The 18,297-nt window shown below is 31.7% G+C and overlaps 1 protein-coding gene across 1 annotated transcript; it reads right to left on the minus strand.

Moving 5' to 3' along the window:
• Nucleotides 1-10,502: 10,502 nt before the first annotated feature.
• LOC132714657 (uncharacterized) lies at nt 10,503-13,131 on the minus strand. The gene is made up of 3 exons (XM_060697563.1): nt 12,478-13,131; nt 11,142-11,750; nt 10,503-10,796 (listed from the first exon to the last, which is right to left on the minus strand). Exons 1-3 carry the CDS (start codon nt 13,129-13,131, stop codon nt 10,503-10,505), a joined length of 1,557 nt encoding a protein of 518 aa, XP_060553546.1.
• Nucleotides 13,132-18,297: the final 5,166 nt, after the last annotated feature.

Genomic DNA, 18,297 nt, shown 5'->3' on the forward strand with positions numbered 1-18,297 from the left:
CATCAATTCCGGATTATCCAAAAAAATGAACAGAATAACAAATTACAACAATGTACAATATTTTATGTTATTTCTGAAGAAGTGTAAAAAAATCATCAATTCCGGATTGAACTACATACATCTGCCCCTAAAATATATTACAAAATATTCTTTTATTGTCATCCCCATTGGAAAATCTAGCAGACTATATATAATCATCGGTTTTGCAAATAATAAAAAATCATTTTAACGTACAATTTAATACATAGAAAATGAACAATATTCCATACTTTCATTTGGTTAATTTTATATTTTATTTGTATTTGTTATAAATTGGTTTGCTCTTACCCCGCAGATGTTTTTTTAAGTATATTTTTTTTATTCTATTAAATATTTTAGTTTATCGAAGGTTGCTGGATGGCACAAAAATTAATGCGCCTGAAAAATAGTAAAATGCTCCTCTTATAACAATCTGAAATATATCTTTTTTTATAATTAATCTATTCCTTATTTATATCGATGTATCTTATTAGTTTCATATTCTTTTGTAACATCATGTTGCTGGAACACGACATCTAGCGGCAAAAAATTCATATGCCTGTTTTTGTCACATTAAAGTAGACTAATTAACATTATACAACATTCAGTAATCATAATCATCCTAAGAGATTTTTGGGGAGGCTATGCCGACCCAATGTTAATAACCATCTGTCAAATCTTACTGCCGCGGTAATCAGGTCAAAAAATAGTACCTTGATATTTTCTAAGCTGACTCATCACTCATCACAGACATTTACAATATGAAAATATTTTCATTCTTTAATTTCATATCTGCAATTTGTAAAGATAATAATTCTCTGAAAAATTCTTGATTTTTGTTTAAATCACTACTCCGTGACGTCATACTGCCGCGGTAATCAGGTTTAGGCAAACGTACGTCTGTAATAAATAGTTCTGGTATGAAAACCCTTCAAAATAATAACTTTATCAATATTTTTTTAACAAAAAGCATAAATGAAAATTTATAAGTAAATGCTTTAATTTAGTGGCAAATATTCTTTATTATTTTTGATAACAATTTTCCAATTACTACGCAGCGACCAACTGTTTATGACGGGTCATTAACTAGAACGTTGCAACACCGTATTCTCAATATCATGCATGTTCTTTTGTTGTTATAAACCATTAATAGTCCTTAATATTTTTTAAAGACAAATAATTGTAAACTGTCGCTTACATCAGAGACATGGATCATGCTTGCGTGATAACTAAGGAAAACTAACTTATTAGTACACCCCAGGAGGCTGTACGCGGAAAACGCTCATAAACCGCTATATCATATAGCTGTTAGTAAATATTTTGCATACATTTAACTAAAAATTCACTGATGGTGATGAACATATAGTTTGAAAACATTATATTCTTGAACCATTATCGCCGAAAAAAAACTATTTAACTACAAAACCCCTAAGGACCCTCCGACAAAATTCCAGCACAATATTACATTTTACATTAGCAAAATAAAAAAAGCAATACTTATATTTTCATCTTACATAATTCATTAATCAAACTTTTAACATAAAAGTATCTTTTAAAAATATGTCTGGCAATTGACAGATCCCTACTCTGATCTTTTATTTGTATAGGAATAAATTTAAACATGTGCTCTTTTGTTTAGGAATATTTTGTAGTGAAAGTCTTATATATTCACTAATCTCATAATTAGAATTAGACAGGTCAGGGATTTATACAACCAGTTGTTTAGTTAACTATGCTCATTTTAATCCCAATAGAAACATTCAAATATTTGGGGTAAAAAACATGACCAAAGTACCTAGTAGTCGTTTACCCGGTGGTGATCCCATTAAACTGATTATAGATTCGAATTGATTAGAAAACACAAATAGAAACATGTGTTTCCGTACAACAAAAATCGGAAGTAAAGTGAACAGTTAATTGACAGAAATATGTGGTCAAATATGTTTTAACAAGGAAATAATTATTTCAGAGAAAGACGCAAAGATCAGTATGACCCCGTATTGTGTAATTAGAAAGTTTATTCAATTCTAGAGCAACGCATCATAATTTGATAGTCCATGTGTAATAAAATTCAAATTTTCAATACAGATTATGAGATACATAAAAATTTTTAAAGAATAAGAAGCTTTAATTAAAAAACAAACATCCCCCCCCCAAAAAAAAAAACCGCATACATATAGTAGTATACAAATTACTTACAGTCGAGCATCGGGAAGTCATTAAAGGGAAAGACAATGTTAGAATAAAAACTTGATTTCAGAAAAAGAATACTATAAATAATAAGTCTGCAAATTTTCTGCCGCCAAATAATAATATTAAACGAATGATAACAAAATTTAAATCGCTAAATCACCGATTTCTACAAATCAGTAAGCGCGGCCATGTTTGTGTATTGGCCGTATAAAAACAGGTGCGCGTGATGTCATTTCCCAACATCTTTAGATTCATGATAAATCTAGTTGAATCGTAAGGAAATATTAATGACCAGACAATTTAATTTTCACAGGAGGTGTAGAGGAGATTTTTATGGTTCAAAATACGTAACAATATCAAAAAAAAAAAAATAAATAAAATAAAATAAAGAAACGTACGGCTAGCCAAAAGTTCTAGCCGTACGTGAGTCACGAACGACTAGCCAGGACGCACTGTACGTATTGTCTAGCCGTATGGCACTTTTCAAAATTATATGGAATTCGAACGTTATAAAATTGTTGATTTTCATGCTTATCATTTGTTGTTTTATTTGTATGAATTATTAAATCATTTTTGTTAATTTTAAGCACATGGATCGAATAAAAAATGATCGGAGTGGAATAAATACGAATACGAATACGAAAAGTTTATTTGTATAAAGCATAGTACAATGCTTATAACAAGTATAAATTGTAATATATACAATGTTTGGAGATCAAAACATGGATTTTTCCAGCAAACATAAGATGTTTCATGGAATATTATGTTCAATATTCAATATGATATTTAACATGTTTAATATATATGTTGCGCTTGCATGCATAAGTTTCAAATAAACAGACGCCAACCTACAATATCCTGAATAGTCTGCACTTAACTTATTCTATCATTTTCTAAAATATAAAGACATGAAGAACACTAAAGTCCTTTAGACTAAAAGTAATATTCACTGTTGCAAGTCAGTTCTTTTGAAAGATATACATGCAAACGCAAACATCTTAAACAATAAGTTATGGTTCGAATATATTTCATTTTCAAATATTACTAGAAGAGATATTATGAAATACGTTGTCTATTTGTTAAGTAAGTAAATTTAGACAAAGCACAATATAGTTTTCATAGAATTAGAAGACATTAGGCTATCGAATTTTATAACAAGTATGAATTGTAATATATACAATGTATGGAGATCAAAACATAGATTTTCCAGTAAACATAGGATGATTCATAGAATATTATGTTTAATATTCAATATTTAACATGTTTAATATATATGTTGCACTTGCATGCATAAGTTTCAAATAAACAGACGCCAACCTACAATATCCTGAATAGTTTGCACTTAACTTATCTCTAAAATTTAAAGACATGAAGAACACTAAAGTCCTACAGACTAAACGTAATATTCACTGTTGCAAGTCAGTTCCTTTGAAAGATATACATGCAAATGCAAACATCTTAAACAATAAATTATGGTTCGAATATATTTCATTTTCAGATATCACTAGAAGAGATACTATGAAATACGTTGTCTATTTGCTAAGTAAATAAATTTAGATAAAGCACATATAGTTTTCTTAGAATTAGAAGACATTAGGCTGTCGAATTTTATAACAGACGGCCAGTGACAATAATAAGGTTTAAAAAACCTTTTCCTCAATTCTCTATAACGTGGACAGACTAACAAAAAATGATACTCTGTTTCAGGTTGTCTCATTAAACAAGATTTACATATTCTTTCTGATCTTGGTATATTTTCATATCGACCAGATTCTACACATAAGTTATGTGATGACGTTCTAAATTTAGTAAGAGCAATTCTATGATTTTTGTCTGTAATTAAATCAAAATACTTTTCACATTTAAAATCATGTTTAAAAATGCTATAAGTTTGCAGGCGACCAGAATTGTTTATATCAGTATACCACTTCTGTATAAAAGTATCTATAATTCGTTGTCTGATAATGACAAAGGGAATATCTATATCAAACTGGTTAATCCATACATACGCTAAACCATGGGTTGTTAAAATGTTTTTAATACAAAAAGCCCAGTTTTTTGAGTTATATGTATTCCCGGAATCAACATCTTGCTTAAGCATTGAATAAACTTTTTTAACAATCTCTGTATCGTCAAGCTTAATAATTTTCACCCAAAACTTAATCATCTTAATTTGTCTCATCACAGAAAAAGGGTAACGGCCTAATTCACCGTATAGCGCCGAGATGTTAGTTGATTTTCGAACGCATAAAAGTCGTCTCAAAATTTTGTATGTATTTTTTCAACATCGCGTCCGTCATGCATTCCCCAAATTTCTGATCCAAAGTTAAGGATTGAGCCGACAAGTGAATAAAAAATTTTACATTTCTGAGAAACAGACAACTCAATATTATTAAATATGGTGAAAACGTTATAAAGAGCAAATGAGGCATGTTTAGAGATATATTTCTGAATTCTATACCAGTTTCCGTTCTTTAACAAAGTGATACCTAAATATTTGAATGAATCTACCAGTTCAATGAGGATGTCGTTAACATAAAAATCATGGCGTGTATGTCTGCCCTTTTCAAAAATCATTGCTTTTGTTTTCGAAATATTTATCTTTAATCCCCAAAGACTACATTATCTCTCGACATCAGACATCATCGACTGTAAACTCTGCGGGGACTTAGCAAACAATACTTGGTCGTCTGCGAAAAGTATTAAGAATAGCTGAAGTTCATCAATAGAGAAAATACCTTCTAGGTCGGTATTAATATACCTTAAGATGTCGTTCACGAAGAACATAAACAGCAGAGGGGAACTCGGGTCCCCTTGCTTCAAACCTATATGCGATTCGAAGAAGTCGGAATAATTCGACTTATATTTAACACACGATTTTACCGTCATATACATTGACTTTAGAGCTCTCACAAGTCTAGAACTTACGTTTTCTTTAAGCAATTTATGCCATAAATATGTCCTGTCGATCTTATCGAAGCATTTCTCATAATCTATAAAAATGCAATACAGTTTATCACCAGAGTTAAGTACTTTTGATATTATAGAATGTAAGATAAATATGCAGTCTACAATAGATTTTCCTTTCTGAAAACCATATTGGTTCTTGCAGATCTTATCATTCTCTTCTGACCACTTCGTGAGCCTATTTAGTAGGATTTGGGAATATATTTTTGCCAAGATATTTATAAGTGTAATGCCGCGGTAATTTTGGGGGTCATTAGTATCACCCTTTTTAAAAATAGGTGTAATTATACCCTCTCCCCAAGACTGTGGGTATTCCCCACATTGAAATATTCTATTATACAATTAATGTAAAAACGGGGAGAAAACATCGTAAGTAGATTTAAAAACCTCTGATATAAGCATGTCGGGTCCGGGAGATTTGTTGTTATTTTGGGAAAATACAGCCGCACGTATTTCTTCCTCAGAAATATCACGATCTAAAATATCGTTTCGTACATTATTCTCAATGGTCAAATTATTGTTATTTATATCCAATCCCGGGGGTTCTCCAAATAATGACCTGAAGTGGTCATGAAGTTGATCGACATTTAGATCGTCAGCTTCCGCCGTTTTCTTTTTAAATGTTTTTCTAATAATTTTCCAAAATTTTCTTGGCTGAGTTTTGGCCAATTGGTTAACTTTTTTACCCTCAGCTATTTTATGTTTTTTAATCGCTTTACGTTTAATACGATTATAGTTTGTTCTCGCGCTAACGAAAAGGGTCATATTTGTATCTGACTTATCTCTATTAAAGATATTACGCTTTCTTTTAAAGTCGCGTTTTGCATTAACGCAATCAGCATCAAACCATTTTTGGCTAGATCGATGACCAGTGTCGCGTGTATACCTATGAAACTCTTTATTAAATACGAACATTGAATGAAAAAAAAAAACGGTGAAATGCAAAAAAAATTATATAATTTTCAAAACAGTAGATAAATATCGAACATAAAAGCACAGTCAATCAATTAATTAGTCTTAATTAAAACCTATCCAGGGACTGACAATAGAATTTTAGAATGCCTTTTACGGAACATGCAAACTTTCCTTGATGGACAAACTTCTATACAGTACCGTCGGTAATTGTCGCAATTATCAAGAGCCTAACAACAATCATTTTCAGTGTTTGTTGGTTTTTTTTCATATAAAAGGTGTCGAAAATTAAACTTAATGAAACAAAAAAGGATTATTATCAAAATTTTGTAAACTATTTCAATTGGTGTAAATGCAAGCAAAGGCTATTTTTTTTCTCGACATCTTGCGATGACAAAGATTGATATATATATATAGCGATCAAGGCGATTAATCTCTAAAAAGTTAACATCCAAAGACAATTAATGCTGTTTCTTGGTTAAAATCCTCGCTTAAAGTCATAAAATAACATATATGCATTTTCGACTTCCATAAAATTTTGAAAAGTGCCGTACGACTAGCCAATACAGCGTGTCCTTGCTAGTCGTACGTGACTCACGTACGGCTAAAACTTTTGGCTAGCCGTACGGGCCCATACGCTAGCCACTTCCATTATAAAAACCCTACTAAAACGTGTTCTTAATAGTACATATAATTAAATTTTTGCAGTTTGATTCTGCCTTTCAAATTTAAAGGTGTGAACATATGTTATAATTGATGTACACATTTCAAAAATATAAGCAACTCTTTTGAAAAGTAAATTGTTAACATGTCTGTCAACGTATGATGCTGCGCATCGTAATCGTAGCCTAATATTAACTGCAGGCAAATCATTTTTATTGGCTGCTCAAAAGTCTAATTTGCATAATTTATTCACACAATTGCTGGTTCTTACTACTTATGTCTAATACTGCGCATTGTCCATTTTAATTGTTCCTAATTTGCACCAAATGCTCCTGTCACACTGTGTACTGACGATTTTTATTGCTCCTTGTATGCCTCTGTGCCGACAGACCTTTTGATCATGCACAATGTTGCAGCCCTGATTGGTTAATCACCCTTGTCAAATATTCTAATGACGAAATAGACATCTATTTTTTTACGCTTCATCAGTGAACTGAATGACCTTAGGGGGAATTAGGTTCCACACCTGTCAAATTATACTGTAGTAAATTACAGCACGTCATAAAATAGCAACACATTTTTTTCAGTTACCAATAATCATTTTAAATATTAAGTAGATTTATGATTTTTTTTGTTTTATTGGATTAAATTTACGGTAGTAGAAATGCGTATCTGTCGGGGAAAGGAATTTGGTAAGTAGATATATATTGGATTTAGTTGATATTTTACCTGATAAAAAGATACATGACCGGCGATGTACCCTATTTGGACAGCTTGTCTACCGAAAATTAAGTACAAAATAAAAGGATATATCGTCAATTTGAAGAAGTTTCTCATAGTACCCAAATTAAATTTATGGTTTATCTTTGAAAATTAAGCAGTCATTGCTTAAATCATGTGGTGGGATCATCAGCAAGCTTGAATATCGGACAAATGATAATTAATGTCGCGGTGTCTTCAATTAATTAATTAAAGCAATTCAGTTCCATATGATGTTTTCATAAATAATATATAATGTACACAATAAAATTAATAAGTTCTTCATCAAGATATATTTCAGTTGTACCAGCGTGTACACCTATACCGGAAATGGGTATAACACGTCACAATCTCGGTCTCGTCTGTCTCGCGAGAATGACAGAACGTCAAAATGGCGGCGCCCATGAACTTATTTCTCAAGTAAAAAATAGTGTCTTCAAACACGAATTTCTCTCTTATAGGGTTGATGTCAATAGGAAAACTGTCATGGTTCCTCTTTTTAAATGATGAATATTTATATTAGACAGACATCAATCCATCCATTCCTATTCCTTTAACATATCTTACGAAACTTTAATTTGAAAACGATATTTGCGCTCGCTGAAGTGATTAATGTTTATTTGAAAAATAAAAAAAAGAACTTATATGTTTGTGTTCTAAAAATAATCGGCGGCATAAGAGGAATTTCTTATTCATTTTACAACACTTGAAAAATTACTACAGAAAATGTGTTGTTGTTTTTTTTGTTTTGTTTTCAACAAAAGTGTGTGTGTTTTAAGTTTATTTATACTCGGCGCCGGAATAACCATATGTCCGAGATTATAGCATCTGGGACGTCTTTTTCAAGCAGATTCTTCCTGGAAGCCCATTCTTGGTTCTTTGGTGGTAAAGGAGACGACAATACCGTCAAGGCATCAACTTTCTGACTGACGACAACAAAAACGGCATCTATTAGCGCCAAACCTCCAGAGTAAGTCACGACAGGTCAACCAATCACCTCTGGTACTTATGATGACTTGACTATGACCTTCCGTGTGCCTTCTCTGCGACGTGCACGCCTCTGGAGGGATTTGGAGAAGTTTCAACAAAAACTTCCAAACACGCCATTTATAACACCATTCATAGCACTGACGGCTTCGATGTTCGGGAAATGGTCGACAGGGAAAACCCTACGTAATAACCGCACACCCTGTTAACAACAGATTTTCCGCAGTATATATTTCAAGCTAGTGAGGTTTAAAAATACACGTAGAATCTACCGATTGAACTACCATAAGTTGGTTGAGTGTTGGCGGTAAAAAAAGAAGATATAACTTCCTGATCAATTTTCACTTAGGTTGATTCAGTTTTGAATAAGCTTTGCAGATATGTATTTTTTAAAGAAATATTTAGCTTTAATATTATCCGACGCCGTCAGTAATGAAATGGGAATAATTTTCTGAAACGTGGTTTTATTCGAGATTTGCTTCTGGAGAAGACAACATTCTGTCCGTATAGCATGAATATTAATACTCATCACAAGACAGTATCTTATTGATCTCAATTATGGTACATCTAAATGTGTATAATTTTTATGTTCAATAAAAATGTTGCATCACTTGCAGTTGTTATTATCATTCAATAATATTAAAATGACATAAAGTATTTATGATGAACAGTCCTAGAATATTTTGATAAGGAACCGTCAGTTGTAAAATGTTATTGTTATCTGATAATGAACAGTCGTCATACTTGCTGGTATGTCATTTATTATTGACAGTTTAGGTTTTTCAAAATTTGCATGATTAACAGTCCGAATGTAGACCTCAATGAAATGTTCTGGAATATTAACAAAATGAATAGTCAACCACATTAACCATATATATGAATGGTTGAACACAACAGTAAGGATAAATAGCGCAATGTGCATATCTTTTTATTTTGGTAGCACATTTTAAGGAAAAAGGAAAGAAACTATAAGTCTGAAACATTCTCTCATAGCCTCCCCATCAGTACATTCAGTGCTTTGATTCTATTTCTCAATTAGTTTATAATCTACTAGACTTTAGACTTTGCGCTTCACTAGAGGTTCAAGGTGAGATAAAATGTTGAAAATAGATATAGAGCCCCAGATTTCTATTTACGATATTAATCGATGATAGAAGTTAAAATTTTATTGCTGCACAAGAAGTAATGAAGCTGCTTATATTATTGTTATAATTTCCATCTAGAATGACAATGATTCATTGCCCAGTCGCATTATACTGGCTCCGGACTGATCATTCACACATAGCTTTAATATATATATCTCAACGATTTTCAAGCAATTGCTGTATTCCCAAACATCTTGGTCTTCTCTTAGCAGTTTGCTTGCAAAAGAGGAATAAAACTTGTTTGCAACTGTCAACAGTTGTGATAAAAAACAAATTAAGTAAATAAAGTCATTGTTGCTGTTGTTGTTTATTCTTCTAGAGAGCAGTATGTTAGCTTTAACAAATTTTATCACGTTAAAACAATGGTTCTTATGTTTGATTCAGTAATTTTCACAATCACAGGTAATACTATAAAGAATTGGAAATTACTTACGAAATATTAACAAAACAAAAAAGAAAGAAAAAAAACAACACAAATTTACATTTTTTTTTTGAAAAAAAAGGAAGTTTCGTCTTACATACCAATAGGGCAAAATGTGTTTAAATAGTGCTTGAAATTATATATTCTTTTGTCCAATAGGGTTACAGTATTTCAAATAAATCGTAACACATTTACTTGGGTGGTTCGGCTTACTATAAATTAGTCTAGTAACACGACTGTTTTAAAAAGAATCACTTAATTTGTTAGTGTATATTAGTGAGCATTTAACAAATTAATTTGGTCGAATGGCTGTGCCGTTATTGACCAATTTCTTTTTTGTAAATGCTTACCTATAAACACTAACCTGTACTAAATGTTCTCACATTTAGATATAAATGTACATTTAGTCAATACCATAAATCAAGAAATGAATCAAGCTATAAATGTGTATCTCTCAACCTGGGAATGAATGTATATATATATATAATTTGATAAAGTGCAATGGTCATGAATAGTGAAAGAAATGTTTCATGAATCGAACTCACAGAACTCTTTGTAAAGTTCGGATCATAATCATCAATGCACACAGAATACGTTGTTTTGTTCTTGGCGGAAAAATAGTACCCTTCTAAATCATTGACAATGTATTCGTTACTTCCTAGCGTAATATTTCTTGAAATTATCAGAATGCCATCCCTTATAACTTCAATGTCAGATTGTGGTACCCGGACCTGCAAATCAAGACAAAAGGATTCATTACTTAAAAAATAATAGAAAAAGTGCCCTTGCAACGGTTATTTGTGATATTATCATTATTTTGATATATAATCCTATATAAAGCTGCTTCATAAATAATTACAAATGCGTATGTATCATCATGAATATATATAAATAAAATCACGATACTTGTACTATCAAGTGGACAAAGACTTCATACTCACTACGAAATAATTTACAACCCTCAAATTTATATAATCATCATCAATGTACAATTGTAAAATTAACAAGCTCATGAAATCTTTTTATCATGTATATATGTACATTATAAGCTATATTCGTAGATACAGACAAATTACCTGTTTGCAGAAGAATGGTTTTGTAAGTGTTATTGCATTACTTTGCACCAATTGTTTTATAGGTGTTGGACCCTCGGTAAAATATGTATACGTGTCTCGTTTAGGTATATTCTCCAACGAAGTGTCGGTTTCCTCGCTATATCTGTCATTACCGTTGTAAAAATCAGCTTTAAATCTAATTGTCGAATTCCTAATCACTGCTTTCCATTGTTTGCGTAAGCATCGCTCGAAAATTGGAATTGCAACAGATGGGTTTATTCCTTTTAAATTGTTAAGCTTTTTATAGATAACTACTTTCAATGATGAAATAATACATTCTCCGCTTCCAAGACATGTAGATCTATCTGTGTAGGATTTACTGATCAAGTAAGCTATTGCTAGTGAAGTTATTTTGATTTGCCTGCAAGGAATTCTGAGCCAAGTAAAAGGGTTTGTACGTTCTGTGTTTTTAATAGAGTGCAATTTTGAAACTGATAGCTTAGCTTCTGCATCAGGCGTTAGACGCAGTTTTACTACTATCACAGGTACATACCAGTTTAAAGCAAAATACCTGCAACCAATGTTTGTTTTAACCATTCCTTCCGGGCAATAAATAGATAGGCAGTTTTTCTGGAAAATGTAAATAATAAAATGTAAATAATAACTGATAATATGAGTAACAAATGCGTTTAATGATTCAGTGTTAAATACACACCTAAGCGACATTTAAAATAATGCTTGATATCTAAATACATGAAATTACTCAGCTAAATTACAGATACATAACAAAATTTCCATTTGCCGCCGTACGTGATATAAATGGAATCGTTGCAACTATGCATAGATCCCTGACCTGTCTAGTTCTAATTATCAAAATATTGGATGCAAAATGCATTTAATAACATTTGTAACCACAATTTTGTAATGATAACTAAGTTTGAAACATGGAAAGATAATAGACAGTATGAAGTGGCAGGAAACGTATCTTACTAAAAAACGTAATTTTCTACGTTCTTTGAATGTTAAAATATCCGGTGTCGTGTTATTTTAAAGACAATAGATTTTCATTTGTGTTATAATAATAAAATATGTTTAAAGTAATTACCTCTATTCCTGTAGAGCAGACTGTTTCGAACATTTGGTTATCCTTTAGTGTATTACTGTTTAACTTTGACAGTTTTATTACGGAACTATCAACAAGGAGAGAAAATGATGAAGAAAAAAACAATTTAAAAGTTTCAAAACTGCACACAGGATTGATGCTGTCAATTTGCTTTTTAGAACAGAGTAAACATATCCCATTTCTGTATATATTTTGTAAAATATGCTGAAACGGTAGACGAAGGTTTCGGCATACCTCAAGCAAGTGTCTATTGTTTTGACAACTTTTAATTTCCAAAAAGTTATAGTAACAACGTTTATGCGACCAATCCTGGTCTACTGGTGGTTCATATATCACTTTTCCCAATCGATTTTTAGCATATTGTTCAATTTCAAAAGTGAGATCTCTTTCTATTCTAGCAAATGATGATATATAAAGATAATTCCATTGTTGTAATTTGCTCGTATCTAATTTATTACATTCAGCACAGGCTTTGTTAATGTAAATCATGTTTGTTTCTAGTGATGACACTGGAGATAACAATGAATTTCCAAATTCATCCTTTAAACGACATTGAGCAGCTTCTGCGAATGGTGGCGTAGCAGTTTCACATTGTTGTACCATGTAATAACCAAAATCATTTGAATATACCGTTGCGTTTTCCTCGGCTTCTCCTTTTGGATTTAGGCATGCAACCCGTCCTGATTCAATTAAATTGTATCTATCAAGATGGTCAAAACAACAGTTAAGTTGGAGACCACAATCTTCGCTGCAACTGCACGACGAGCAACATGGTGTCCTGCCTGTATTTTTTTCTAAAATACGAGAGGCAGTTCTGTTGCATACATTGGAATACGGACATAATTTATAAAGATCTTCTGGAATGTCATCACTGCTGAATTCATTCATTGATCTTTGAGTTAAACACATCATAATTATTAAGCATCTTTTAAACTTTTCCATTTTTCTAATGTACACGAGTTGCCTTAAGCAAATTGATAAAATGTAGTATCTGGTACAAATGCAATATAGAAAATAAGAAGAGTTTTGCTGTTCTCAGGTTGCATTAAAAACTCCTGTTGAACTACATACCTTGCGTCTTGCTTATATACAGATTGTTGTACAATTCTATACAGGTGCTTTAGATATCTAAATTCAATCATTTTTCTCTCTAAAACTCCGATGTCTATTCAGTATATAAAAATTGGCAAGCAAAAACACATGTATCCAAGATGTATTCAGTGTTGTTTCCCAGCCAATGCAAATCAGGAGGAAGGCAATTTTAGCTTTTGTATTGTCAGAATATTACATAATCATTTTTTGTTAACAGACTGTATTATTGGGGAGCAAATTTTTGTTTTTATTACGTTTTTTTCACATAAACCGCGCACAAAAATGTAAAAAATAGAAAAATAAAAAACACTAAAAAAAAAGCCAAAAGACAAAATTAAAAATGGTTGCAGGGTGGTTTTATTGAGCCTGTTCAAAAGGTATGTAAAACAAACTCCCTCCCCGCCCCCTAGCAGGCTTTAAACAGAATTAAACATTTAACTTAAATAAAAAAAGATTTTAAAAACGATATTAACTAGTGTAATACACTTTTTAACGTGAGTAATTTGCGTCAATATAAAAAACATGCGTTAAAGGCCCCGGGTAATGTTTGCGTTACATTATAGGGTGTAATGAAAAATGACCTTTTTTACGTTCCCCTTCTTTTTTTATATATTTAAAAGAAAATTTAAAATCTTGAAAATTCAAACTAAAAAATTTAAATCGTTATAAAACAATTTAGGGTTTAAAAAATTAGCAAATTTTTTGTTGACCTTTTAAAAAATCTTGACCCTTGGGTTTCAAATCTTATATAGAAAATTTATAAGAAATTCACCTGAAAAAAGATGATGGTTTTTTGGAGACTACATTTTGAGCTTAGAAAATTCCCGACATATGATATCTTTGTGGACCAAAAATTCTGGGATAAAATATGCCCTTTTAATCAAAATGGCCCGCCCCCACTTGGTCACCTGTTTTTTTTTGGGTAGGAAAAACCATTTAATTTATTTTTGATTGCCCTTTTTTGGGGCCCCTACAAAATTAGTAGGGAAAAAACCCCCACACCACACTTTGGATTTGATTTTTGTTTTGTTTGAGGAAAAACATTTCGGTCTTTTTTGTAAAACCATAAAGCCAAGAGCTAAGATATTTAGCATGTAGCATTTTTTCTGAATCTGTGCAAAAAAGATATCAGTCATGCCCCTGGGGTTAATTTTCGCCCGCCCCTGGGTCACTTTATTTATAAAAACTTATATAGGAAAACATATTTAAGTCTTTTTATGTAAAACTACAAAGCCAAGAGCTGAGACATTTGGCTTGTAGCATAAAAGTGTAGATTTCTACACAAGTTACTCAATCATAATCTTTAGGTCAAAATTGTCATCATTTGCTTTATGTAGCTACTATGCCTGTATGTATGGCATATAGCGTTGCCTAAAAGGTTAAAAAGGTTTTATGAATCATGAACTTAGGGTAAGAAATGGCTCTACCTAGGAGGTCATATAGTATCATAAGCATAATTAAGTTAAAACTTTTTTAAGACAAGTTTCTGGATTACCCAAACACAATCAAATTCGGGCGTATATTGCCCCGCGTTTGTGGTGCTCTTGTTATTCAATGTTCAATGTTAATGAATATTTAGTTATTTTCTTTCTAAACGAAAATCTGACAAGATTTTGTGATGTGAACAGACATTATTTTGATTCTAGGGCTTGGTTGATTTTATGTCACCCGTTGATTTCTCACCAATAATAATTTTAATTCTATTTTTTGTTGCCACATGATGAATGGAAGATGTCTGATACGAACGCCAATGATTTTAGTTACTGCTGACTTGGTCATAAACTAACAAGTGGTGACCAGCGGTAGATGCATGGATGAAATAAAGAGAGAAAAAATACTTGTTTCAGTTGCTCTTTAGATTTTTTATATAAAAGAAATATATTGTATTTATCTGTCAAAGCCTCTGTATTATGTATTACTTTATATATTAAAAGCAAAAATTAACCAATAATGTATTATGTCACGTCTCGGTGGTGGCCAACGTTGAAACTGACGAAGGCTAGTTACAGTTTTTACAGTGTTTTGTTTTTCTTTCCTGTTACAAAAACATATATTTCTACATCAGGTATGTTAATAAATGATTGTAAATAATAATATATGGTTTGCAAATTTTAAGCTCTTTTCTGTCATACCATTCACGGTTTCAGTGATTTCAGGATAAACAGTATTTACATTACCAGTGTTATGGGTGAATCAGAATAATGATCAAGACTGGATTAAGATGTGTGTACACACTCCTCACTGACATCTACGTGATCATATTTGCTCTGTTCAGAAAAGCATCTCCTCTTCAAAATCAAAGCCAAAAAATTTACCAGATTGTTCAATAACATCAACATATCCATTCTGAGTTACGGCGGCCTTGCCTTGTTAATCTTTATGCTCAATTTCTAAGTCCAAGTCCGTATCAAGCAAATCGTCGGATATGTTCAACAGAAAGGTGCTTTCTAACAATTAACAGTAGGGCATTTATGTACATGTTAAAAGCCGCAGACGAAGACGAAGGCAGACAAAATTACGAAGTCTCTTTTTTGATATGAAGGTTATTTGTGTACAATCAATAGGTTTTGAAGTGTGTACAAAATGATTTTATTATAAAAATGAACAAAACACGGTTAAATTTGTTTGTTTATATATTTTGATAGCGGTTTTCCGTTAAAAATACTAAAAATAGAAACGGATTTCCCAAAAGTGTCCTATGAACGAGCTTGGATCAACTATAAATACAAAGTTTAAATGCTTCAACATTATTGTTCTAAGGTATAACTTTCGATAACAGAAAAATGGTCGACTAAATTCCATCTACGCTCTTGTTGATCTGCAAGATGTTTATTTTTTCAGTCAAGTAAAAACAAAAAAGTTACAGGATGCAAAGTTTAGAGAAAACGGTGGATATTTCAGGATATTCACTCGTTATTTCTAGAAAAAATATCAATTACAGTAGCACCTTTGTGTGTAGGAGCGTTGTCCTGCAGAAAATACTGGCCTTTCATACCTGGTCCAATAAAAGGATAAACTTTATTGAAGTGGTTTTCAGTTCTTCTTCTTAACACATCATTTCTATAAATCTTGGATGTGACAGAGCTGCCTCTAGAAACAGGAATTTAGACAACAGTTCCACGGGGATATCGGAAAAAGGACATAACTTTCTTGATACTTGTCAGTCACTTGGCAATGCATGGTCGAAGAACATTTTTGGTGGCCCAAATTTTATTTGTTACACGTACAAACTGGCGTAAAACAGTGAAACCAGCTTTCATTACCAGTGACAATATTTAGGAAACATTTTGAATAATTTTAGAGCGCATTGAACTCACTCTTTCTTCAGATCAGATGTACGCAATCTGGGTATACATCTGGATGATATTCGCCTACTTTCAAATGACTCTTCAGAATAATATAAGTTGACCCTTTTCTTTAGGCTATCTGAGTTAAAAAACGTCTTGCATCTTTGTCAATGGTAAGCTTGACTATGTAAATGTTTAATCAGTAACTACGGAGCTTTTAAGCATTTTTAATTGACTTCTGCCCATTTGTTGAATGTATGTACTCACCGCAAAATAGTATAAATACTTTTCCTAGTTTTGCTCGAGATTTTCTTTAAGCCCGTATTTTAGCACTTTTAACTGGGCGTTTACCAGCCATATTTTACATAAAGTTATCGTGTAAGGTATTTGTAAATGTATTTAAGATTTTATTCGCTGACTGCACACATTTGAAAGCATAGCATTGTTTATAAAAACAAGAATCACAAGCTAAATGAAAAGATAAATTGTTAGTACTTTATATTTGTTACATATTGATATCTGGAAAAAGTGATCCCTCGGAAGCATTAAAAACAGCAAAATTACATGAAAATTGCAGACTCCGTTTGATTGAGTCTGTACATGAAGGGTATTGTAAAAAGTCAACATCTCATCCTAGTACTGGCTTGAGCGGTACTAAATGTTAAACACTTAAAAGCGCCGGAATCAATGATCACGAAGGACCGGAAAAGTATTACAACACTGAAGTGAAGTACGGGGCAAATTTTTACGGATGAAACACAGGACTTGTTTCTGTTTTTCTTTATTTTACACTGACTCATCCAAGTAGAAACGGTTCTTGTTTTCTAATACTACGTAACGCAAAGTAAAGGCGGGAACCAACGAAGAAAAATAGTCTGGCTCTTCCATATACATGTATGGTATCGTACTCGTTACTAACATAATATGGATTTTTCTGTCCGTTGAAACGTATTCTCGCCTCAATATCTGCCATTTTATCAAATTTAAATGCAATCTATGCACAACAACCTTCATTAACTTCTTATTGATATAATTGCAACGAACAAATTAGTCACATGGAACATCTATCTTAAATTTATCAATCTACCTTATGTATAAAACTAGATTGCTGTAAATTAATACGATTTTGTTGCCATTGTCAAAAATAGAATAAAAACTTCTCCATCATTTTAGCTATCAAAATATTATCCAAAAAGATCTGATTTTTATACTTACATTATTCTATGACAGAATAGCAAAATACAAGCTCAGTTCTGTCATTTCTGTCAAATAAAAATTCATTTATTCCAGATTAAACCACATTCAGATGCCGCCAGATGTCGAAATACAAAATATTATTTTTTTTTTGTGTTCAAAACCACTTATAAATCTAGCAGACTAATCATATTTTTATAATTACAACATTCTAATATACATGTACAACTGAATGAAAAGAAAATGAAAATACGAGAGACTTTTGATGGTAAATTAGATATTTCTATTACATATTTATGGAAGCCTTGGAGGGTCACTTTTGAGTTTTGACTTATAGATTTATTTTACTATTTTCTTATGACTTTTGATTTATGACTTTTGATTTATGACTTTTGATTTATGACTTTTGATTTTTGACTTATGGATTTTATTATTTCCCACGTGCTTTCCATCATAATTATTCTTTCCAAGGAAAATATGG

Source organism: Ruditapes philippinarum, unplaced genomic scaffold (genome assembly GCF_026571515.1).
Source record: "Ruditapes philippinarum isolate M1 unplaced genomic scaffold, ASM2657151v2 ctg5755_1_1_1_1, whole genome shotgun sequence".
Lineage (NCBI taxonomy): Eukaryota > Metazoa > Mollusca > Bivalvia > Venerida > Veneridae > Ruditapes > Ruditapes philippinarum.